Consider the following 27351-nt stretch of genomic DNA (forward strand, 5'->3'; position numbering starts at 1 on the left):
GAGGATTTCAGGAGAGCATTGTGCTGATCCTGTGGAGGTGACAGGCTGAGAGTTACATAGTGGAAGGAGCGGGGTCCCAGCAGCACAGAGGATTTCAGGAGAGCAGTGTGCTGATCCTGTGGAGGTGACAGGATGAGAGTTACATAGTGGAAGGAGCAGTGTCCCAGCAGCACAGAGGATTTCAGGAGAGCAGTGTGCTGATCCTGTGGAGGTGACAGGGTGAGAGTTACATAGTGGAAGGAGCAGGGTCCTCCCAGCAGCACAGAGGATTGCAGGAGAGGAGTGTGCTGATCCTGTGGAGGTGAGAGGATGAGAGTTACATAGTGGAAGGAGCAGGGTCCCAGCAGCACAGAGGATTTCAGGAGAGCAGTGTGCTGATCCTGTGGAGGTGACAGGGTGAGAGTTACATAGTGGAAGGAGCAGGGTCCTCCCAGCAGCACAGAGGATTGCAGGAGAGCAGTGTGCTGATCCTGTGGAGGTGACAGGATGAGTTACATAGTGGAAGGAGCAGTGTCCCAGCAGCACAGAGGATTTCAGGAGAGGCAGTGTGCTGATCCTGTGGAGGTGACAGGGTGAGAGTTACATAGTGGAAGGAGCAGGGTCCTCCCAGCAGCACAGAGGATTGCAGGAGAGGAGTGTGCTGATCCTGTGGAGGTGACAGGATGAGTTACATAGTGGAAGGAGCAGTGTCCCAGCAGCACAGAGGATTTCAGGAGAGCAGTGTGCTGATCCTGTGGAGGTGACAGGGTGAGAGTTACATAGTGGAAGGAGCAGGGTCCCAGCAGCACAGAGGATTTCAGGAGAGGCAGTGTGCTGATCCTGTGGAGGTGACAGGATGAGAGTTACATAGTGGAAGGAGCAGGGTCCCAGCAGCACAGAGGATTTCAGGAGAGCAGTGTGCTGATCCTGTGGAGGTGACAGGGTGAGAGTTACATAGTGGAAGGAGCGGGGTCCCAGCAGCACAGAGGATTGCAGGAGAGCGGTGTGCTGATCCTGTGGAGGTGACAGGGTGAGAGTTACATAGTGGAAGGAGCAGGGTCCTCCCAGCAGCACAGAGGATTTCAGGATAAATTTGTTGATCTGTGTCAAAAAGCGGGGTTTCCAGCAGCACAGATATTTGGGGGTGATGGTGACACATGGAGGAGAAGTCCCCCTGTTAGTGTTTGTCCTACATCAGACTGCAGAGCTGACGATCTAATCCTCTGTATCTGTGCAGACTCTCCCCTCTGATGTGAGGTCTATCGGTACCTGTCAGTACATGACTGGAAATCTGCTGCACATCGCACCATCACAGCCTGCAGCACATTAACCTCTCCTGGAGCTCATCCAATCTGTCGGTCACTGAGCCCCTTCTATTCATTAGAGCGCTTAGTCCCGGGGTCCGGGAACTGCAAGGTCATCGCATAAATGTAAGGAATGTCCAGTCCTCAGAGATCAGCGACTTCCCTGAGTGTGAAGAACAGAGGGTGCGCGATGGCGGATCGCGGGGCTGCGCGCACGGCTATTCCAGGCCAACACACCTACTAAGACGGACATTACTGCACCTCGGGCGCGGAGGAGCTCGGTCCAGTTCCAGTATCAGACACAAGACGATGCACGACCTTCACCCCTGTGTATTAGGGGAGCGCAGCCAGTTAGGGAGGATTTATTACCCATATTACTGGTATTCAGTAACTGGTTTGGACAATTCCCTCACTAGAGAGAGGATTTCAGCCGGTAAATAGTGGGGAGATCTGGCGATAATATAATCGGATCCTGTTTGGTGGGATAAGTTTCATGTTTTATTTACAGGATATAGAGGACGCTTCACCCTCCTGTCCTAGGGGACATGACCCCAGTGACACCAGTAACCTGCTGAAGAGATGGGGTGCAGGACAATGGTGCGTACACTATAGTGACCATGACTTTCACCCTCCTGTCCTAGGGGAGCCAAGTTCGGCTTAGGCTACTTTCACACTTGCGTTTTTCTTTTCCGGCACTGAGTTCCGTCCTGGGGGCTCTATACCGGAAAAGAGCTGATCAGGCAGATCCCCCTGCATTCTGAATGGAGAGAAATCCGTTCAGTTTGCATCAGGACGTCTTCAGTTCAGTCGTTTTGACTGATCAGGCAAAAGAGAAAACCGTAGCATGCTACGGTTTTATCTCCGGCAAAAAGAAACTGAAGGCTTGCCTGAACGCCGGATCCGGCATTTTTTTCCATAGGAATGTATTAGTGCCGGATCCGGCATTCAAAATACAGGAATGCCGGATCCGTCCTTCCGGTCTGCGCATGCGCAGACCTTTAAAAATGAAAAAAGAAAAAAAAAACTGATCCGTTTTGCCTGATGACACCGGAAAAACTGATCCGGTATTGCAATGCATTTTTCTGACTGATCAGGCAGAAAAAATGACATCCGTTTGCATACAGTTTGCCTGATCAGGCAGTCGGTTCAGGCAACGGAACTGCCTGCCGGAATCAAACAACGCAAGTGTGAAAGTACCCTTAGTTTTCCTTTCTGGTGGGGTTCAGCAGCCTGTCTCCAGTTATAGGACATAACCCCAGTGACACCAGTAACCTGCTGAAGAGATGGGGTACAGGACAATGGTGCGTACACTATATTGATCATGACTTTCACCCTCCTGTCCTAGGGGAGCCAAGTTCGGCTTAGTTTTCCTTTCTGGAGGGTTCAGAGCTGCCCGTCTCCAGTTATAGGACATAACCCCAGTGACACCAGTAACCTGCTGAAGAGATGGGGTACAGGACAATGGTGCGTACACTATATTGATCATGACTTTCACCCTCCTGTCCTCGGGGAGCCAAGTTTGGTTGATGTTTTTTGGTTTTCTGGTGGGGTTCAGCTGCCTGTCTCCAGTTATAGGACATAACCCCAGTGACACCAGTAACCTGCTGAAGAGATGGGGTACAGAACAATGGTGCGTACACTATAGTGACCATGACTTTCACCCTCCTGTCCTCGGGGAGCCAAGTTTGGTTGATGTTTTTTGGTTTTCTGGAGGGTTCAGAGCTGCCCGTCTCCAGTTATAGGACATACCCCCAGTGACACCAGTAACCTGCTGAAGAGATGGGGTGCAGGACAATGGTGCGTACACTATAGTGACCATGACTTTCACCCTCCTGTCCTAGGGGAGCCAAGTTTGGTGATGTTTTTGGGTTTTATGGTGGGTTCAGAGCTGCCCGTCTCCAGTTATAGGACATAACCCCAGTGACACCAGTAACCTGCTGAAGAGATGGGGTACAGGACAATGGTGCTTACACTATAGTGACCATGACTTTCACCCTCCTGTCCTCGGGGAGCCAAGTCTGGTTGATGTTTTTTGGTTTTCTGGTGGGTTCAGAGCTGCCCGTCTCCAGTTATAGGACCTGCTGAAGAGATGGCATGGTTGGGGAGGCTAAATTCTGCAGGATGTGGACGTTTCCTCCCAAGGGAAAGATTTGAAGATAATGAAATGTTGAACCTGGAAGCCGCAGATTATGATGTGGACTCATATGGGGCTCAGTTACTTCTGATCCGTGCAGGTAGGATCGGGGCGGCATGGTGGAGGACTGAGCAGACCTCACTGGTGGTGAATGTAGGATTGTCGCACAGTGTCAGGAGGCAGACAGAAAGGCTTCTCAACTAAAGGACTGTATGGGGGGTGGGGGGTGTACTGACTGCGCTCCTGGAGGTTTGAGAGGGAGGCATGTTTAACTCTTTGTATGCCGGGGCCTCTTTGACGCTCCCGAAGAGCCTTCCGTTAACTCTTTCCATGCTGTCAGTTATTCTTCCAGTCTGATTAACCCTTCCGGTAAGGCGGCCCTTAATCCATTAACCCTTCCTCTCGGTTGCCCTGCAGGCAGGAGCAGAGCTGGGGAGGAGGCATCTGAGACCTGTGGGATTAAGGAAGGATTTGGGAGGAATGTTAAAACCCTAATTAACATACCAGACAGGTGAGCGAGGAGTGGGGGGAGTGAAAGAAGAGGAGGCCGAGGGGGTGGCACGGGCTGAGAGAGGAGCCCGCAGGGCCACCATTGTGCTGCCCTCTTAGGGTCTCTGATGTTAGCGCCGGGCTCTTCCATTACTGTCAGTAATCCGATTGTACTTGGGAATGGTGACAACCTGTTCATTCACGTCAGGGGTGGAGCGGCCACAACCTGCAGACCCTTGGGCATGGACAATAATGGTACATTCTGCAGACACACAATACATGGACAAATGTATGTGCCCCCCCCCAAACATATCTCATCCGAGAACCGAGGACTGGCGGCTGGGACCCTCGCCTATTCAGCACCAATCGGGGCTCAGCCAGGGGTGAGGTGAAGGTCAGGAGGAAACAGGCCAAGGTCAGGGGTGCGGGCCAACGGGCTGAATGACGGGGGGTGCGGGGTGAAGTTCGGGGGGTTCAGGCCAAGGTCGGGGGTGTGGAACAACGGGCTCAATGACGGGGTGCGGGCTAAAGGTCGGGGGGTTCAGGCCATGGTCGGGGGTGCGGAACAACAGGCTGAATGACGGGGGGTGCAGGCCAGCAGGCTGAAAGTCGGGGGGGTTCAGGCCAAGGTCAGGGGTGCGGGCCAACGGGCTGAATGACAGGGGGTGGGGGCTGAAGTTCGGGGGGTTCAGGCCAAGGTCGGGGGTGCGGAACAACGGGCTCAATGACAGGGGGTGCGGGCTGAAGGTCAGGGGTGCGGGCTGAGTTTCGGGGGGTTCAGGCCAAGGTCGGGGGTGCGGGCTAAGGGGCTCAATGACAGGGGGTGCGGGCTGAAGTTCGGGGGGTTCGGGCTGAGTGTCGGGGGTGCGGGCCGACGGGCTGAATGTCGGGGGGTACAGACCGACAGGCTGATTGTCAGGGGGTGCAGGCGGACAGTCGGGGTGCGGGCCGACAGGCTGAATGTCGGGGGTGCGGCCGATGGGCTGAATGTCGGGGGTGCGGCCGACTGGGCTGAATGTCGGGGGTGCGGGCCGACGGGCTGAATGTCGGGGTGCGGGCCGACGGGCTGAATGTCGGGGGTGCGGGCCGACGGGCTGAATGTCGGGGGTGCGGCCGATGGGCTGAATGTCGGGGGTGCGGGCCGACAGGCTGAATGTCGGGGGTGCGGGCCGACGGGCTGAATGTCGGGGGTGCGGCCGATGGGCTGAATGTCGGGGGTGCGGGCCGACGGGCTGAATGTCGGGGTGCGGGCCGACGGGCTGAATGTCGGGGGTGCGGGCCGACGGGCTGAATGTCGGGGGTGCGGCCGATGGGCTGAATGTCGGGGGTGCGGGCCGACAGGCTGAATGTCGGGGGTGCGGCCGATGGGCTGAATGTCGGGGGTGCGGGCCGACGGGCTGAATGTCGGGGTGCGGGCCGACGGGCTGAATGTCGGGGGTGCGGGCCAAAGGTCAGGGTGCGGGCCGACGGTCAAGGCTCCTGTCATTGTCGTCTGAACTATTTGTTTCTGCTCCTGCGCTAGCAGACGTGGGGGAGGGGGCACATACTTTAACCATGGGTGTGGATGGAGGTGCACTGTGTGATATAACTCCAGGTCCTCAGGGTTCGGGGGTCTCTGGAGGGGCTGCACCCCCAGGACCACTCCCCACCTCCAGCAGAGCAATAAAGCCAGGCTATGCACTATAAATCCCAGCAGTGAAGGTTGTCATTTCTCTGGGGTCTATCATCCTGGGGACATGCCGGTCGCTAGATGGAGCAGTGCTGGCAGAGTTGGGGTTCAGTGGGCCGATTGCGTCCGGGCCCCCAAGGACTGTATCGCACAGAACACACACAGCACCCGGGGGAGGGGAAGATGGGAGTCATTAAAAACCCCTCAGTTTATAATAATTACCCTAATTGCCCCCATGTAAACATGTCGTGTCCCATTTCCTGAGCGCTCCTCAGCCGCCCACATCCAAGAGCAGCAGACGGCGCTAAACAAACTCAGCTAATTACCCCCGGCCTTAAATAAACCTGCGTCCAGATGGCGAGCAGAGCGCGCGGCCCACCGTGTACCTCGTATGCCGCCATCCGTAGAGGCCACCAGTGCATCAGAGACGCTTTATCACCACCCCTCCCCCGCAGCGTCCACTCCATGCTGGGCAAGGGGGGACCGGACCGTTACACTGCTGGACAAGGGGGCACTGGACCGTTACACTGCTGGACAAGGGGGCACTGGACCGTTACACTGCTGGACAAGGGGGGACCGGACCGTTACACCGCTGGACAAGGGGGGACCGGACCGTTACACCGCTGGACAAGGGGGGACCAGACCGTTACACTGCTGGACAAGGGGGGACCGGACCGTTACACTGCTGGACAAGGGGGGACCGGACCGTTACACTGCTGGACAAGGGGGACCGGACCGTTACACTGCTGGACAAGGGGGCACTGGACCGTTACACTGCTGGACAAGGGGGCACTGGACCGTTACACTGCTGGACAAGGGGGCACTGGACCGTTACACTGCCGGACAAGGGGGGACCGGACCGTTACACTGCTGGACAAGGGGGGACCAGACCGTTACACTGCTGGACAAGGGGGGACCGGACCGTTACACTGCTGGACAAGGGGGGACCGGACCGTTACACTGCTGGACAAGGGGAGACCGGACCGTTACACTGCTGGACAAGGGGGGCCCGGACCGTTACACTGCTGGACAATGTCGGGGGTGCGGGCCGACGGGCTGAATGTCGCGGGTGCGGGCCGACAGGCTGAACGTCGGGGGTGCGGGCCAACAGGCTGAATGTCGGGGGTGCGGGCCGACGGGCTGAATGTCGGGGGTGCGGGCCGACGGGCTGAATGTCGGGGGTGCGGGCTGAATGTCGGGGGTGCGGGCCGACGGGCTGAATGTCGGGGGTGTGGGCTGAAGGTCAGGGTGCGGGCCGACGGGCTGAATGTCGGGGGTGTGGGCTGAAGGTCAGGGTGCGGGCCGACGGGCAAGGCTCCTGTCATTGTCGCCTGAACTATTTGTTTCTGCTCTGTGCTAGCAGACGTGGGGGAGGGGGCACATACTTTAACCATGGGTGTGGATGGAGGTGCACTGTGTGATATAACTCCAGGTCCTCAGGGTTCGGGGGTCTCTGGAGGGGCTGCACCCCCAGGACCACCCCCACCTCCAGCAGAGCAATAAAGCCAGGCTATGGACTATAAATCCCAGCAGTGAAGGTTGTCATTTCTCTGGGGTCTATCAGACTGGGGACATGCCGGTCGCTAGATGGAGCAGTGCTGGCAGAGTTGGGGTTCAGTGGGCCGATTGCGTCCGGGCCCCCAAGGACTGTATCACACAGAACACACACAGCACCCGGGGGAGGGGAAGATGGGAGTCATTAAAAACCCCTCAGTTTATAATGTCTGTCTGAAATGGAGAAGCAATGAAGCGTGCCCTACCAGGAAGAGGGTGGCAGAGCTTCTCTTTCAGATGGGCATCAGGGCATGTGACATCTTTGCCCTGATACATCCGTATGGCACCCGGGAGTTTGATGTCAGTTTTGCCCGGCCAGAGGGTCTTGAACTTTTCTGGTCTGGGTATGAGCTGGCAAAAGACCAGCCGGACTGGCAGGGGTTTTTTGTGCAAGCGATAACCCGCCAGAATGAGGTCAAGAAAGTGACCGTTCTGACCCGTAATGAGTCACTTTCTTGTGTTGACATCTTGACCTGGTTGAGCAGGTACGGGGACGTCCAGGGTCTTCCTAGCAAGAACCTGGATGAGTTTGGCATCTGGTCGGGTGCCTGGACGTTTCAGATTAAGTTGAAACATTCAGGGGGGTCGGTTTTCCACATACCGTCATCTGCTTTCCTTGGTCGGGATAGGATCATGGTGTTCTACAGGGGGCAGCCTAAGCTGTGTTACAAGTGCGGCAGCCCTTCGCACTTCAGCGCCAGCTGCCGAGTGCAGAGGTGCGCGTTGTGCGGGGGTGAAGGCCATCTAGCTGCATCTTGTGGGCAGATTAGATGCAACCTGTGTGGTGAGCTAGGGCACCCGTTCAGTCGTTGCCCTCGCTCTGTCGCCAACGTGGCTCGTGCACGCGCGGAGGCGAGCCGGGAGGCCCCCACTGCCGAGGCGAGTGCTGGCGAAGGCGACAGGGCAGTGGGGTCGATGAAGAGAAAAGAAAGCCCGTCCCAGCAGAGACGGAGGGAGAGGCGTCAAATGGAGAGGGGGCAGGTGGAACCCCCTCCTGGGGTGATGCCTGTGCCCTCCCAAGAGAATGCCTCTCCTAGAGCTGAGACCCTGGGGAATATCGAGGTGAATGAGGAACTCACGAGACTAGACCGTTCCGAGGTGACTCTGTCCTCTTGCTACGAGAGTGCAACAGAGGAGAGTGAGACAGAGTCTAAAAGAACAAGAAGGAAACGTCTGACCAAAAAAAGATCTAGCCCGGCTAGAGTGCCTGTGGAAGGCAAAGCCAGCTCCCCCTGGACCTCTCTAATCCTGACTCTCTTCCCCTGGATCTTTCCAACCGGTACCTCACCTTGGATGAGATCTCTTCTTCCGGGGAGGAGGTTGAAGGTGAGGAGCCGGAGGGGCAAGAGAAGGAGCCTCTGGAAGGGCCCGCGCCTCCCTCTGGTGAGGATGCAAGGTCCTCGGGAGGTGGGGCGGGTCCAGACGCTGGTAATGGGAATGACAAGGGTGGTGCGAAGGGGGAGGCGGTGGTGACTAATGAGATGGACACCACTGTCTCTCTCAAAAGAGATCGTGCCACCTTAGGGGGTAGCCCCAAGAGGGGTAAGAAGAAGAACAAGAAGGGGAAGGGAAGGAAGAAGGCCGTCTAACTTAATTACTCTGTATGGCGGCACTCACTCCGATGACGCTGGCGACCATTAATGTCGCCAGTATTAAATCGGATGGGCCTAGGTTTGCAGCCTTTGATTTTCTCAGCCGGGTTGAAGCTGACATTTTATTTTTGCAAGAGACCAGGCTGCCAGATTTGGCAGCTGTGTATAAAGCAAAAAAGGAGTGGAGGCGTGGTCCATCATATTGGTCTCTTGCGGCTGAGCCGTATAGCGGAGTGGCGGTTCTTTTTACCGCACCAGTAGAAAGCCGACGAGTGATTGAGTTAGAAATGGGGAGGTGTTTGATTTTAGATGTCCTCATGAAGGGTCAAGAGCTTCGCCTGATAAACATCTATGGTCCCCAAACCAGGTGGGATCGGAAGCGTCTCTTTATGAGGATCAAACCTTTCCTTTTTACGAGTCGGCAGGTGGTCTTTGGTGGGGACTTTAATACAGTCACAAGGTCCCAAGACCGGGGAAGCGCCAGAAACCGGCTGGCTTATGATAGTGTATCCCTGAATAACATAGCTAGCGAGGCTCGCCTGGTGGATGTCCACATTAGGCACACCCCAGGCCACGGTGGTTTCACTTATTATAGAGGTAGTCAGATTAGGTCTAGAATAGACAGGTTTTATTTAAAGGAGGAGACTACTTTTTCACCTTTAGAGGTGGTAGAGGTGGAATTCTCTGATCGCTGTATGATTATGTTCTCTTTGAATGTTGCAGAATCCCCCCAAATGGGAAGAGGCTATTGGAAGCTAAATTCGGCCCTCCTGGAGGAAGCAGAGGTGAGACAATCCTTTAAGGACTTCCTTCAGAGTCAGGTAGAGTTGCTGGATCTTTGTGACACTAAGTCTGAGTGGTGGGAGATATTCAAAGATCGGGTGGCAAAATTCTTCCGCCAGCTCTCGAGCCTCAGGTCCCTGGACAGGTACCGCTTGTATCAGGGTCTGAGGAGGAAACTCGAACAACTGGTCTCGACTGGAGGTAGCCGAGAGGATATCTCCAGGGTGAAATCTTTGCTTAAGAGGTGCCAGTACGATAGGCACACATCTTTGGTTTTTGAGAGGGATTTCGGGAAGTACCGCTCGCCCGACCCTTACAGAAACTGTAAGATGTCAGTGAAAAGTAAGTTGCTGACGGGACTGGTCGATGGTACGGGATCTCTGGATAGGTCCAGATCAGGGATCTTGGAAATCGTCAAGTCCTTCTACTCGTGCCTCTTGAGGAAGAAGGATCTGAATCGGGACAGGATTTTGGCTTTCCTGGCTGAAACCATCCCTGAGTCAAGAGTAGACCTCTCTGTTGGCGTTTTGATAGAAGAAATCAGAGAAGAGGAAGTCAGCCTGGCGATCAAAGGGCTTGCCCTAAAGAAGTCGCCAGGCCCGGATGGCTTAACATCCGAGTTTTATAAGACCTTTAAGGACTCCTTGGTTCCCCTCTTGACTAAGGTATTCAATGAGTGCCTTTCCTCGGGTGCTCTGCCAAAGTCAATGAGGAGGTCAGCTCTGATCCTTATATCAAAGGGTAAAGATCCGAGCCATATTGAGAATTGGCGTCCCATAGCGCTTCTCAATACGGACAGAAAGATCCTGGCCAAGATACTGTTCAAACGGTTGGTGCAGTTTGTGCCCCGGCTCCTTTCGGAGACCCAACATTGCTCAGTTCCAGGCCGAAGCACGTTTAGTGCTGTGCTCGGTGTCCGAGAGGCAGTGGAGCAGAGTAGGGCGGGTAACTGGAAGGGGTACATGCTGGCTTTAGATCAGGCAAAGGCTTTTGATCGGGTTGACCACGAGTACCTCTGGGCAGTCCTTCTAAAATATGGCCTGCCGGGGGGGTTTGTCGATTGGTTATAGATCTTGTATGCAGGGGCAGAGAGTTTCCCGCTGGTGAACGGTTGGTCTGGCAGCCCTTTTGAGGTCGGGTCTGGAGTCCACCAGGGTTGTCCATTGAGCCCGCTCTTATACGTGTTTGCGATTGATCCTTTTATTAGGAGGATTGATCGAGGACCGTTGGCGGGAGTCAGGATGAGTCTGGAGGAGCCAGAAGCCACTCTGAGGGTGGTGGCGTATGCCGATGACGTCACTGTTTTCGTGTCCTCGGGAGGGGAGGCGGAATACGTGATGTCGGAGGTAGAACGCTACTCGGAAGTCTCCGGGTCCGTGATTAACCGGGATAAGTGTGAGAGTCTCTGGCTGGGAGGGGGTGATCCATCTTTCGGTCTCCCAGACACGCTCCCAGAGCCCCAGTCGTCAGCCAAAGTCCTAGGCGTTCAATTCGGCCATGGGGATTATCCCACCCAAAATTGGGACTGCAGGCTCACGATCGCCGCTCAGAAGGTTGACCAGTGGAAGGGTGAACCTGATCAAGACTTACCTTCTTCCTTTGCTTATCTATTTGGCCAGTGTATGTGTCTTGCCAGAACCTCTCTGGACTCGGGTTTACAGTCTGTTCTTTCAACTGTTATGGGGGAATAGGCTGAACCTAGTCAAGAGAGAGGTGACATACCGTACGAGGAGATTAGGGGGGTTGGGTATGGTCAACCCAGTGGTGTTCCTCGTGAACACCTTTGTTAAGATCAACCTGGCAAACCTCTGGAAAGAGAGGGCTCCTCCGTGGGTAGTCTCTTGCAGGGGTTGGTTTCGGCCTTTCTTCCAGGAGTGGGAGACAGGAGGGCAAGTGAAGGATTTGCATACACCTCACGTATATCTTCCGGCTTATGTCACCCCGATTCTGAAGGTGATCCGCCAGTGGGGTTTGGGAGTGAGGGAAATCAAGACCCAGTCAAGGAGATCCCTTGACGAGAGGGTCTTGTTTACCCACTTCCGAAAGCCCCTGGCCCTTAAGGATTGCCCAAGCCGGGATCTAGACAGGGGTTTACAGTTGTTAAATTCGGCAAGGATCCCCTTGAAGTTTTGGGACTTGGCTTGGCACTGCTTTCACGGGAAGCTGTATGTAAGGGGCAACTTGAGGTATAGGAACTCTGATGAAAGGGGTTGTCCCCGGGAGGAGTGTGGCGACATACTGGAAAGTATGGAGCACTTCCTGCTTCAGTGTCCCTTTAATACAGAGGTATAAAAACGGGTGGGCGCATCCATTGGCTGGCCTAGGCTAGCCAACCTCTCCTATGCGGAATGGGCTTATGGAGCATTCGAAGGTTTGGGAAGAAGGGACCCATGCACAGCTTTTGTAGTTAGCATAGTGGTCAGGTACTTCACATGGAACGCACGGTGTTTAGTTTCAACCCAGCAGAAAGTCCTCCCTGTGGAAGAGGTGTGTAGGAACATTCTAGTTGACCTGGCGAAGGTTCGCTCTCTTGAGTGCGAGAAGGTGGGTACGGATGGGGTCTCTTACCTCTGGAGAGGCTTCACCTTTGATGTACCTTAGCCTCAGTAGCACTTTTCCTGGTGTTGGGCTGAGGCTTTCACATTAGGTTTTTGTTTTGTATTTAAGATTTTTTGAAGAAAGGTTTGCAAATGACTGAACTTGGGCCTTCGGGTGGATTTTAATATTGGTTTGTATAGATAGATATGGTTGTTATAAGATGTATCTATTGTATGATAGGGTAAGTGGGGTGTAGTTAGGTTGGGTGGGATAGGGTGGGGGGGGGGGTTCATATTCTTTTTTCGTGTGGGGAGGCCTGCATCCAGCCCTGGACTATGCGGACATAGGAGGACATGAGGCGAGGGGCTGGGAGTGGGTGGTGGAGGAAGGGCTGGCCTCATGGAGGGACAAGAGGAGGAGGTTGGCCCTGGGTGAAGGTGATGGGATAGATAGATTGGTAGGGTTAGTATAGGTTTGTTTTTTCTCATATATGTGTGTGTATATATAAAAAAAAAATAATAATAATAATAAAAAAATAAAAAAAATATGTATATAAATATAAAAGAAAAAAAATAAAACTTATTATTTATTGTGACAAGTTGTCATTTATTTCTGTTAGAAGCAATTTGTATATATTTGTATATAGTCGGGGTTCAGCCGGATCGGATGTTTACGTTAGGCTAGGTTTCATTTTCTCTTTTCAGTAGGTATGAATGAGATAGTATGCATGGAGCTGGGCCAGTAGGGTAAGTGTATATACTTGTTTTATATCTTGTTTGGAAATTTTATGGCAAAGTTTTAGTATTTTTGTATTTTTGTATAAAATTAAAAAAAAGAGTTCCTCAGTATCTGCTCTTATTCTGTATATATAGATATACACACTGCACAGTACCACTTCTCCTGTCCTGTATACACACACACTGCACAGTACCACTTCTGTATACACACACACTGCACAGTACCACTTCTCCTGTATACACACACACTGCACAGTACCACTTCTGTATACACACACACACTGCACAGTACCACTTCTCCTGTATACACACACACTGCACAGTACCACTTCTCCTGTATATATACACACTGCACAGTACCACTTCTCCTGTATACACACACACACTGCACAGTACCACTTCTCCTGTATACACACACACTGCACAGTACCACTTCTCCTGTCCTGTATACACACACACTGCACAGTACCACTGATGTATACACACACACTGCACAGTACCACTTCTCCTGTATACACACACACTGCACAGTACCACTTCTGTATACACACACACACTGCACAGTACCACTTCTCCTGTATACACACACACTGCACAGTACCACTTCTCCTGTATATATACACACTGCACAGTACCACTTCTCCTGTATACACACACACACTGCACAGTACCACTTCTCCTGTATACACACACACTGCACAGTACCACTTCTCCTGTATACACACACACTGCACAGTACCACTTCTCCTGTATACACACACACTGCACAGTACCACTTCTCCTGTATATATACACACTGCACAGTACCACTTCTCCTGTGTATATACACACTGCACAGTACCACTTCTCCTGTATACACACACACTGCACAGTACCACTTCTCCTGTATATATACACACTGCACAGTACCACTTCTCCTGTATACACACACACTGCACAGTACCACTTCTGTATACACACACACTGCACAGTACCACTTCTGTATACACACACACTGCACAGTACCACTTCTGTATACACACACACTGCACAGTACCACTTCTCCTGTCCTGTATACACACACACTGCACAGTACCACTTCTGTATACACACACACACTGCACAGTACCACTTCTCCTGTATACACACACACTGCACAGTACCACTTCTCCTGTATACACACACACTGCACAGTACCACTTCTCCTGTATATATACACACTGCACAGTACCACTTCTCCTGTATACACACACACACTGCACAGTACCACTTCTCCTGTATACACACACACTGCACAGTACCACTTCTCCTGTATACACACACACTGCACAGTACCACTTCTCCTGTATATATACACACTGCACAGTACCACTTCTCCTGTATATATACACACTGCACAGTACCACTTCTCCTGTGTATATACACACTGCACAGTACCACTTCTCCTGTATACACACACACTGCACAGTACCACTTCTCCTGTATATATACACACTGCACAGTACCACTTCTCCTGTATACACACACACTGCACAGTACCACTTCTGTATACACACACACTGCACAGTACCACTTCTGTATACACACACACTGCACAGTACCACTTCTGTATACACACACACTGCACAGTACCACTTCTCCTGTATACACACACACTGCACAGTACCACTTCTCCTGTATATATACACACTGCACAGTACCACTTCTCCTGTATACACACACACTGCACAGTACCACTTCTGTATACACACACACTGCACAGTACCACTTCTCCTGTATATATATACATACACACTGCACAGTACCACTTCTCCTGTATACACACACACTGCACAGTACCACTTCTGTATACACACACACTGCACAGTACCACTTCTCCTGTATACACACACACTGCACAGTACCACTTCTCCTGTATATATACACACACTGCACAGTACCACTTCTCCTGTATACACACTGCACAGTACCACTTCTCCTGTATATATACACACACTGCACAGTACCACTTCTCCTGTATATATACACAATGCACAGTACCACTTCTCCTGTATATATACACACTGCACAGTACCACTTCTCCTGTATATATGGACCCTGCACAGTACCACTTCTCCTGTATATATGGACCCTGCACAGTACCACTTCTCCTGTATATATACACACTGCACAGTACCACTTCTCCTGTATATATGGACACTGCACAGTACCACTTCTCCTGTATATATACACAATGCACAGTACCACTTCTCCTGTATATATACACACTGCACAGTACCACTTCTCCTGTATACATACACACTGCACAGTACCACTTCTCCTGTATACATACACACTGCACAGTACCACTTCTCCTGTATACATACACACTGCACAGTACCACTTCTCCTGTATACATACACACTGCACAGTACCACTTCTCCTGTATACATACACACTGCACAGTACCACTTCTCCTGTATACACCACACTGCACAGTACCACTTCTCCTGTATACACACACTGCACAGTACCACTTCTCCTGTATATACACACTGCACAGTACCACTTCTCCTGTACAGTACCACTTCTCCCTGTATATATACACATTGCACAGTACCACTTCTCCTGTATATATACAATGCACAGTACCACTTCTCCTGTATACATACACACTGCACAGTACCACTTCTCCTGTATACATACACACTGCACAGTACCACTTCTCCTGTATACACACACACTGCACAGTACCACTTCTCCTGTATACACACACACACTGCACAGTACCACTTCTCCTGTATACACACACACACTGCACAGTACCACTTCTCCTGTATACACACACTGCACAGTACCACTTCTCCTGTATACATACACACTGCACAGTACCACTTCTCCTGTATACATACACAGTACCACTTCTCCTGTATACACACACACTGCACAGTACCACTTCTCCTGTATACACACACACTGCACAGTACCACTTCTCCTGCATACACACACTGCACAGTACCACTTCTCCTGTATACACACACTGCACAGTACCACTTCTCCTGTATATATACACACTGCACAGTACCACTTCTCCTGTATACACGCACAGTACCACTTCTCCTGTATACATACACACTGCACAGTACCACTTCTCCTGTATACACACACACTGCACAGTACCACTTCTCCTGTATACACACACACTGCACAGTACCACTTCTCCTGTATACATACACACTGCACAGTACCACTTCTCCTGTATACACGCACACTGCACAGTACCACTTCTCCTGTATATATACACACTGCACAGTACCACTTCTCCTGTATACACGCACAGTACCACTTCTCCTGTATACATACACACTGCACAGTACCACTTCTCCTGTATATATATACACACTGCACACTACCACTTCTCCTGTATACATACACACTGCACAGTACCACTTCTCCTGTATACACACACACACTGCACAGTACCACTTCTCCTGTATACATACACACTGCACAGTACCACTTCTCCTGTATACATACACAGTACCACTTCTCCTGTATACACACACACTGCACAGTACCACTTCTCCTGTATACACACACACTGCACAGTACCACTTCTCCTGCATACACACACTGCACAGTACCACTTCTCCTGTATACACACACTGCACAGTACCACTTCTCCTGTATACACACACTGCACAGTACCACTTCTCCTGTATATATACACACTGCACAGTACCACTTCTCCTGTATACACGCACAGTACCACTTCTCCTGTATACATACACACTGCACAGTACCACTTCTCCTGTATACACACACACACTGCACAGTACCACTTCTCCTGTATACACACACACTGCACAGTACCACTTCTCCTGTATACATACACACTGCACAGTACCACTTCTCCTGTATATATAGACACTGCACAGTACCACTTCTCCTGTATACACGCACACTGCACAGTACCACTTCTCCTGTATATATACACACTGCACAGTACCACTTCTCCTGTATACACGCACAGTACCACTTCTCCTGTATACATACACACTGCACAGTACCACTTCTCCTGTATATATATACACACTGCACACTACCACTTCTCCTGTATACATACACACACTGCACAGTACCACTTCTCCTGTATACATACACACTGCACAGTACCACTTCTCCTGTATACACACACACACTGCACAGTACCACTTCTCCTGTATACACACACACTGCACAGTACCACTTCTCCTGTATACACACACACTGCACAGTACCACTTCTCCTGTATACACACACACACTGCACAGTACCACTTCTCCTGTATATATACACACTGCACAGTACCACTTCTCCTGTGTACACACACACTGCACAGTACCACTTCTCCTGTATACACACACACTGCACAGTACCACTTCTCCTGTATACACACACACTGCACAGTACCACTTCTCCTGTATACACGCACAGTACCACTTCTCCTGTATATATACACACACTGCACAGTACCACTTCTCCTGTATATATACACACTGCACAGTACTTCTCCTGTATATATATACATACACACTGCACAGTACCACTTCTCCTGTATACACACACACTGCACAGTACCACTTCTCCTGTATACACACACACTGCACAGTACCACTTCTCCTGTGTACACACACACTGCACAGTACCACTTCTCCTGTATATATACACACTGCACAGTACCACTTCTCCTGTATACACACTGCACAGTACCACTTCTCCTGTATACACACACACTGCACAGTACCACTTCTCCTGTATACACACACACTGCACAGTACCACTTCTCCTGTATACACACACACTGCACAGTACCACTTCTCCTGTATACACACACACTGCACAGTACCACTTCTCCTGTATACACACACACTGCACAGTACCACTTCTCCTGTATACACACACACTGCACAGTACCACTTCTCCTGTATACACACACACTGCACAGTACCACTTCTCCTGTATACATACACACTGCACAGTACCACTTCTCCTGTATATATACACACTGCACAGTACCACTTCTCCTGTATACTACACACTGCACAGTACCACTTCTCCTGTATACACGCACACTGCACAGTACCACTTCTCCTGTATACACGCACACTGCACAGTACCACTTCTCCTGTATACACACTGCACAGTACCACTTCTCCTGTATACACCTTACACACACCTGCACAGTACCACTTCTCCTGTATACACACACACACTGCACAGTACCACTTCTCCTGTATATATACACACTGCACAGTACCACTTCTCCTGTGTACACACACACTGCACAGTACCACTTCTCCTGTATACACGCACACTGCACAGTACCACTTCTCCTGTATACACACACACTGCACAGTACCACTTCTCCTGTATACATACACACTGCACAGTACCACTTCTCCTGTATACACACACACTGCACAGTACCACTTCTCCTGTATACACGCACACTGCACAGTACCACTTCTCCTGTATACACGCACACTGCACAGTACCACTTCTCCTGTATACACGCACACTGCACAGTACCACTTCTCCTGTATACACACACACTGCACAGTACCACTTCTGTATATACACACTGCACAGTACCACTTCTCCTGTATACACACACACTGCACAGTACCACTTCTCCTGTATACACACACACTGCACAGTACCACTTCTCCTGTGTACACACACACTGCACAGTACCACTTCTCCTGTATACACGCACACTGCACAGTACCACTTCTCCTGTATACACACACACTGCACAGTACCACTTCTCCTGTATATATACACACTGCACAGTACCACTTCTCCTGTATACACACACACACTGCACAGTACCACTTCTCCTGTATATATACACACTGCACAGTACCACTTCTCCTGTGTACACACACACTGCACAGTACCACTTCTCCTGTATACACACACACTGCACAGTACCACTTCTCCTGTATACACGCACAGTACCACTTCTCCTGTATATATACACACACTGCACAGTACCACTTCTCCTGTATATATACACACACTGCACAGTACCACTTCTCCTGTATATATACACACTGCACAGTACCACTTCTCCTGTGTACACACACACTGCACAGTACCACTTCTCCTGTATACACGCACAGTACCACTTCTCCTGTATATATACACACACTGCACAGTACCACTTCTCCTGTATATATACACACTGCACAGTACTTCTCCTGTATATATATATACATACACACTGCACAGTACCACTTCTCCTGTATACACACACACTGCACAGTACCACTTCTCCTGTGTACACACACACTGCACAGTACCACTTCTCCTGTATATATACACACTGCACAGTACCACTTCTCCTGTATACACACTGCACAGTACCACTTCTCCTGTATACACACACACTGCACAGTACCACTTCTCCTGTATACACACACACTGCACAGTACCACTTCTCCTGTATACACACACACTGCACAGTACCACTTCTCCTGTATACACACACACTGCACAGTACCACTTCTCCTGTATACACACACACTGCACAGTACCACTTCTCCTGTATATACACACTGCACAGTACCACTTCTCCTGTATACACGCACACTGCACAGTACTTCTCCTGTATACACACACACACTGCACAGTACCACTTCTCCTGTATATACACACTGCACAGTACCACTTCTCCTGTATACACACACACTGCACAGTACCACTTCTCCTGTATACACACTGCACAGTACCACTTCTCCTGTATACACACACACTGCACAGTACCACTTCTCCTGTGTACACACACACTGCACAGTACCACTTCTCCTGTATACATACACACTGCACAGTACCACTTCTCCTGTATACATACACACTGCACAGTACCACTTCTCCTGTATACATACACAGTACCACTTCTCCTGTATACACACACACTGCACAGTACCACTTCTCCTGTATACACACACAGTACCACTTCTCCTGTATACATACACACTGCACAGTACCACTTCTCCTGTATACACACACACTGCACAGTACCACTTCTCCTGTATACACACACACTGCACAGTACCACTTCTCCTGTATACATACACACTGCACAGTACCACTTCTCCTGTATACATACACACTGCACAGTACCACTTCTCCTGTATACATACACACTGCACAGTACCACTTCTCCTGTATATACACACTGCACAGTACCACTTCTTCCTGTATACACACACACTGCACAGTACCACTTCTCCTGTATACACACACTGCACAGTACCACTTCTCCTGTATACACACACTGCACAGTACCACTTCTCCTGTATACACACACTGCACAGTACCACTTCTCCTGTATACACGCACACTGCACAGTACCACTTCTCCTGTATACACACACACTGCACAGTACCACTTCTCCTGTATACACGCACACTGCACAGTACCACTTCTCCTGTATACACACACACTGCACAGTACCACTTCTCCTGTATATACACACTGCACAGTACCACTTCTCCTGTATACACACACTGCACAGTACCACTTCTCCTGTGTACACACACACTGCACAGTACCACTTCTCCTGTATACACGCACAGTACCACTTCTCCTGTATACACACACACTGCACAGTACCACTTCTCCTGTATACACGCACACTGCACAGTACCACTTCTCCTGTATACACACACACACTGCACAGTACCACTTCTCCTGTATATATACACACTGCACAGTACCACTTCTCCTGTATACACACACACTGCACAGTACCACTTCTCCTGTATACACGCACACTGCACAGTACCACTTCTCCTGTATACACACACACTGCACAGTACCACTTCTCCTGTATACACGCACACTGCACAGTACCACTTCTCCTGTATACACACACACTGCACAGTACCACTTCTCCTGTATATACACACTGCACAGTACCACTTCTCCTGTATACACGCACACTGCACAGTACCACTTCTCCTGTATACACACACACACTGCACAGTACCACTTCTCCTGTATACACGCACACTGCACAGTACCACTTCTCCTGTATATATACACACTGCACAGTACCACTTCTCCTGTATACACACACACTGCACAGTACTTCTCCTGTGTACACACACACACTGCACAGTACCACTTCTCCTGTATACATACACACTGCACAGTACCACTTCTCCTGTATACACACACACTGCACAGTACCACTTCTCCTGTATACACACACACACTGCACAGTACCACTTCTCCTGTATACACACACACACTGCACAGTACCACTTCTCCTGTATACACACACTGCACAGTACCACTTCTCCTGTATACATACACACTGCACAGTACCACTTCTCCTGTATACATACACAGTACCACTTCTCCTGTATACACACACACTGCACAGTACCACTTCTCCTGTATACACACACACTGCACAGTACCACTTCTCCTGCATACACACACTGCACAGTACCACTTCTCCTGTATACACACACTGCACAGTACCACTTCTCCTGTATACACACACTGCACAGTACCACTTCTCCTGTATATATACACACTGCACAGTACCACTTCTCCTGTATACACGCACAGTACCACTTCTCCTGTATACATACACACTGCACAGTACCACTTCTCCTGTATACACACACACTGCACAGTACCACTTCTCCTGTATACACACACACTGCACAGTACCACTTCTCCTGTATACATACACACTGCACAGTACCACTTCTCCTGTATACACGACACACTGCACAGTACCACTTCTCCTGTATATATACACACTGCACAGTACCACTTCTCCTGTATACACGCACAGTACCACTTCTCCTGTATACATACACACTGCACAGTACCACTTCTCCTGTATATATATACACACTGCACACTACCACTTCTCCTGTATACATTACACACACTGCACAGTACCACTTCTCCTGTATACATACACACTGCACAGTACCACTTCTCCTGTATACACACACACACTGCACAGTACCACTTCTCCTGTATACATACACACTGCACAGTACCACTTCTCCTGTATACATACACAGTACCACTTCTCCTGTATACACACACACTGCACAGTACCACTTCTCCTGTATACACACACACTGCACAGTACCACTTCTCCTGCATACACACACTGCACAGTACCACTTCTCCTGTATACACACACTGCACAGTACCACTTCTCCTGTATATATACACACTGCACAGTACCACTTCTCCTGTATACACGCACAGTACCACTTCTCCTGTATACATACACACTGCACAGTACCACTTCTCCTGTATACACACACACTGCACAGTACCACTTCTCCTGTATACACACACACTGCACAGTACCACTTCTCCTGTATACATACACACTGCACAGTACCACTCCTCCTGTATATATAGACACTGCACAGTACCACTTCTCCTGTATACACGCACACTGCACAGTACCACTTCTCCTGTATATATACACACTGCACAGTACCACTTCTCCTGTATACACGCACAGTACCACTTCTCCTGTATACATACACACTGCACAGTACCACTTCTCCTGTATATATATACACACTGCACAGTACCACTTCTCCTGTATACACACACACACTGCACAGTACTTCTCCTGTGTACACACACACACTGCACAGTACCACTTCTCCTGTATACATACACACTGCACAGTACCACTTCTCCTGTATACACACACACTGCACAGTACCACTTCTCCTGTATACACACACACACTGCACACTACCACTTCTCCTGTATACACACACACTGCACAGTACCACTTCTCCTGTATACACACACACACACACTGCACACTACCACTTCTCCTGTATATATACACACTACCACTTCTCCTGTATATATACACAATGCACAGTACCACTTCTCCTGTATATATACACATTGCACAGTACCACTTCTCCTGTATATATACAATGCACAGTACCACTTCTCCTGTATACATACACACTGCACAGTACCACTTCTCCTGTATACATACACACTGCACAGTACCACTTCTCCTGTATACACACACACTGCACAGTACCACTTCTCCTGTATACACACACACTGCACAGTACCACTTCTCCTGTATACACACACACACTGCACAGTACCACTTCTCCTGTATACACACACACACTGCACAGTACCACTTCTCCTGTATACACACACTGCACAGTACCACTTCTCCTGTATACATACACACTGCACAGTACCACTTCTCCTGTATACATACACAGTACCACTTCTCCTGTATACACACACACTGCACAGTACCACTTCTCCTGTATACACACACACTGCACAGTACCACTTCTCCTGCATACACACACTGCACAGTACCACTTCTCCTGTATACACACACTGCACAGTACCACTTCTCCTGTATACACACACTGCACAGTACCACTTCTCCTGTATATATACACACTGCACAGTACCACTTCTCCTGTATACACGCACAGTACCACTTCTCCTGTATACATACACACTGCACAGTACCACTTCTCCTGTATACACACACACTACACAGTACCACTTCTCCTGTATACACACACACTGCACAGTACCACTTCTCCTGTATACATACACACTGCACAGTACCACTTCTCCTGTATACACGCACACTGCACAGTACCACTTCTCCTGTATATATACACACTGCACAGTACCACTTCTCCTGTATACACGCACAGTACCACTTCTCCTGTATACATACACACTGCACAGTACCACTTCTCCTGTATATATACACACTGCACACTACCACTTCTCCTGTATACATACACACACTGCACAGTACCACTTCTCCTGTATACATACACACTGCACAGTACCACTTCTCCTGTATACACACACACACTGCACAGTACCACTTCTCCTGTATACATACACACTGCACAGTACCACTTCTCCTGTATACATACACAGTACCACTTCTCCTGTATACACACACACTGCACAGTACCACTTCTCCTGTATACACACACACTGCACAGTACCACTTCTCCTGCATACACACACTGCACAGTACCACTTCTCCTGTATACACACACTGCACAGTACCACTTCTCCTGTATACACACACTGCACAGTACCACTTCTCCTGTATATATACACACTGCACAGTACCACTTCTCCTGTATACACGCACAGTACCACTTCTCCTGTATACATACACACTGCACAGTACCACTTCTCCTGTATACACACACACTGCACAGTACCACTTCTCCTGTATACACACACACTGCACAGTACCACTTCTCCTGTATACATACACACTGCACAGTACCACTTCTCCTGTATATATAGACACTGCACAGTACCACTTCTCCTGTATACACGCACACTGCACAGTACCACTTCTCCTGTATATATACACACTGCACAGTACCACTTCTCCTGTATACACGCACAGTACCACTTCTCCTGTATACATACACACTGCACAGTACCACTTCTCCTGTATATATATACACACTGCACACTACCACTTCTCCTGTATACATACACACACTGCACAGTACCACTTCTCCTGTATACATACACACTGCACAGTACCACTTCTCCTGTATACACACACACACTGCACAGTACCACTTCTCCTGTATACACACACACTGCACAGTACCACTTCTCCTGTATACACACACACTGCACAGTACCACTTCTCCTGTATACACACACACACTGCACAGTACCACTTCTCCTGTATATATACACACTGCACAGTACCACTTCTCCTGTGTACACACACACTGCACAGTACCACTTCTCCTGTATACACACACACTGCACAGTACCACTTCTCCTGTATACACACACACTGCACAGTACCACTTCTCCTGTATACACGCACAGTACCACTTCTGTATATATACACACACTGCACAGTACCACTTCTCCTGTATATATACACACTGCACAGTTACTTCTCCTGTATATATATACATACACACTGCACAGTACCACTTCTCCTGTATACACACACACTGCACAGTACCACTTCTCCTGTATACACACACACTGCACAGTACCACTTCTCCTGTGTACACACACACTGCACAGTACCACTTCTCCTGTATATATACACACTGCACAGTACCACTTCTCCTGTATACACACTGCACAGTACCACTTCTCCTGTATACAACACACTGCACAGTACCACTTCTCCTGTATACACACACACTGCACAGTACCACTTCTCCTGTATACACACACAACTGCACAGTACCACTTCTCCTGTATACACACACACTGCACAGTACCACTTCCTCCTGTATACATACACACTGCACAGTACCACTTCTCCTGTATACACACACACTGCACAGTACCACTTCTCCTGTATATATACACACTGCACAGTACCACTTCTCCTGTATACACGCACACTGCACAGTACCACTTCTCCTGTATACACGCACACTGCACAGTACCACTTCTCCTGTATACACGCACACTGCACAGTACCACTTCTCCTGTATACACGCACACTGCACAGTACCACTTCTCCTGTATACACACACACACTGCACAGTACCACTTCTCCTGTATACACACACACACTGCACAGTACCACTTCTCCTGTGTACACACACACTGCACAGTACCACTTCTCCTGTATACACGCACACTGCACAGTACCACTTCTCCTGTATACATACACACTGCACAGTACCACTTCTCCTGTATACACACACACACTGCACAGTACCACTTCTCCTGTATACACGCACACTGCACAGTACTTCTCCTGTATACACACACACACTGCACAGTACCACTTCTCCTGTATATACACACTGCACAGTACCACTTCTCCTGTATACACACACACTGCACAGTACCACTTCTCCTGTATACACACTGCACAGTACCACTTCTCCTGTATACACACACACTGCACAGTACCACTTCTCCTGTATACACACACACTGCACAGTACCACTTCTCCTGTATACACACACAGTACCACTTCTCCTGTATACATACACACTGCACAGTACCACTTCTCCTGTATACACACACACTGCACAGTACCACTTCTCCTGTATACACGCACACTGCACAGTACCACTTCTCCTGTATACATGCACACTGCACAGTACCACTTCTCCTGTATACATACACACTGCACAGTACCACTTCTCCTGTATACATACACACTGCACAGTACCACTTCTCCTGTATACACACACACTGCACAGTACCACTTCTCCTGTATACACGCACACTGCACAGTACCACTTCTCCTGTATACATGCACACTGCACAGTACCACTTCTCCTGTATACACGCACACTGCACAGTACCACTTCTCCTGTATACACACACACTGCACAGTACCACTTCTCCTGTATACACGCACACTGCACAGTACCACTTCTCCTGTATACACACACACTGCACAGTACCACTTCTCCTGTATATACACACACTGCACAGTACCACTTCTCCTGTATACACACACACTGCACAGTACCACTTCTCCTGTGTACACACACACTGCACAGTACCACTTCTCCTGTATACACACACACTGCACAGTACCACTTCTCCTGTATACACGCACACTGCACAGTACCACTTCTCCTGTATACACACACACACTGCACAGTACCACTTCTCCTGTATATATACACACTGCACAGTACCACTTCTCCTGTATACACACACACTGCACAGTACCACTTCTCCTGTATACACGCACACTGCACAGTACCACTTCTCCTGTATACACACACACTGCACAGTACCACTTCTCCTGTATACACGCACACTGCACAGTACCACTTCTCCTGTATACACACTGCACAGTACCACTTCTCCTGTATACACACACTGCACAGTACCACTTCTCCTGTATACACACACACACTGCACAGTACCACTTCTCCTGTATACACACACACTGCACAGTACCACTTCTCCTGTATACACACACACACTGCACAGTACCACTTCTCCTGTATACACGCACACTGCACAGTACCACTTCTCCTGTATACATACACACTGCACAGTACCACTTCTCCTGTATACATACACACTGCACAGTACCACTTCTCCTGTATACATACACACTGCACAGTACCACTTCTCCTGTATACATACACACTGCACAGTACCACTTCTCCTGTATACATACACACTGCACAGTACCACTTCTCCTGTATACATACACACTGCACAGTACCACTTCTCCTGTATACACACACACTGCACAGTACCACTTCTCCTGTATACACACACACACTGCACAGTACCACTTCTCCTGTATACACACACACACTGCACAGTACCACTTCTCCTGTATACACACACACTGCACAGTACCACTTCTCCTGTATACACGCACACTGCACAGTACCACTTCTCCTGTATACATACACACTGCACAGTACCACTTCTCCTGTATACACGCACACTGCACAGTACCACTTCTCCTGTATACATACACACTGCACAGTACCACTTCTCCTGTATACATACACACTGCACAGTACCACTTCTCCTGTATACATACACACTGCACAGTACCACT

At 49.6% G+C, this 27351-nt stretch overlaps 1 protein-coding gene across 1 annotated transcript; it reads right to left on the bottom strand.

Moving 5' to 3' along the window:
- Positions 1–4654: 4654 nt before the first annotated feature.
- On the bottom strand, positions 4655–5392 carry LOC122923303 (extensin-like). The gene has a single exon (XM_044274084.1). It carries the CDS (start codon positions 5390–5392, stop codon positions 4655–4657), a length of 738 nt encoding a protein of 245 aa, XP_044130019.1.
- Positions 5393–27351: the final 21959 nt, after the last annotated feature.

This window comes from Bufo gargarizans, unplaced genomic scaffold (genome assembly GCF_014858855.1).
Source record: "Bufo gargarizans isolate SCDJY-AF-19 unplaced genomic scaffold, ASM1485885v1 original_scaffold_1457_pilon, whole genome shotgun sequence".
NCBI classification, from domain to species: Eukaryota; Metazoa; Chordata; class Amphibia; order Anura; family Bufonidae; genus Bufo; species Bufo gargarizans.

What these genes read in the sequence shown, in the direction of transcription:
- LOC122923303 (XM_044274084.1), bottom strand. Translation starts at nt 5,392, where the DNA reads ATGACAGGAGCCTTGACCGTCGGCCCGCACCCTGACCTTTGGCCCGCA.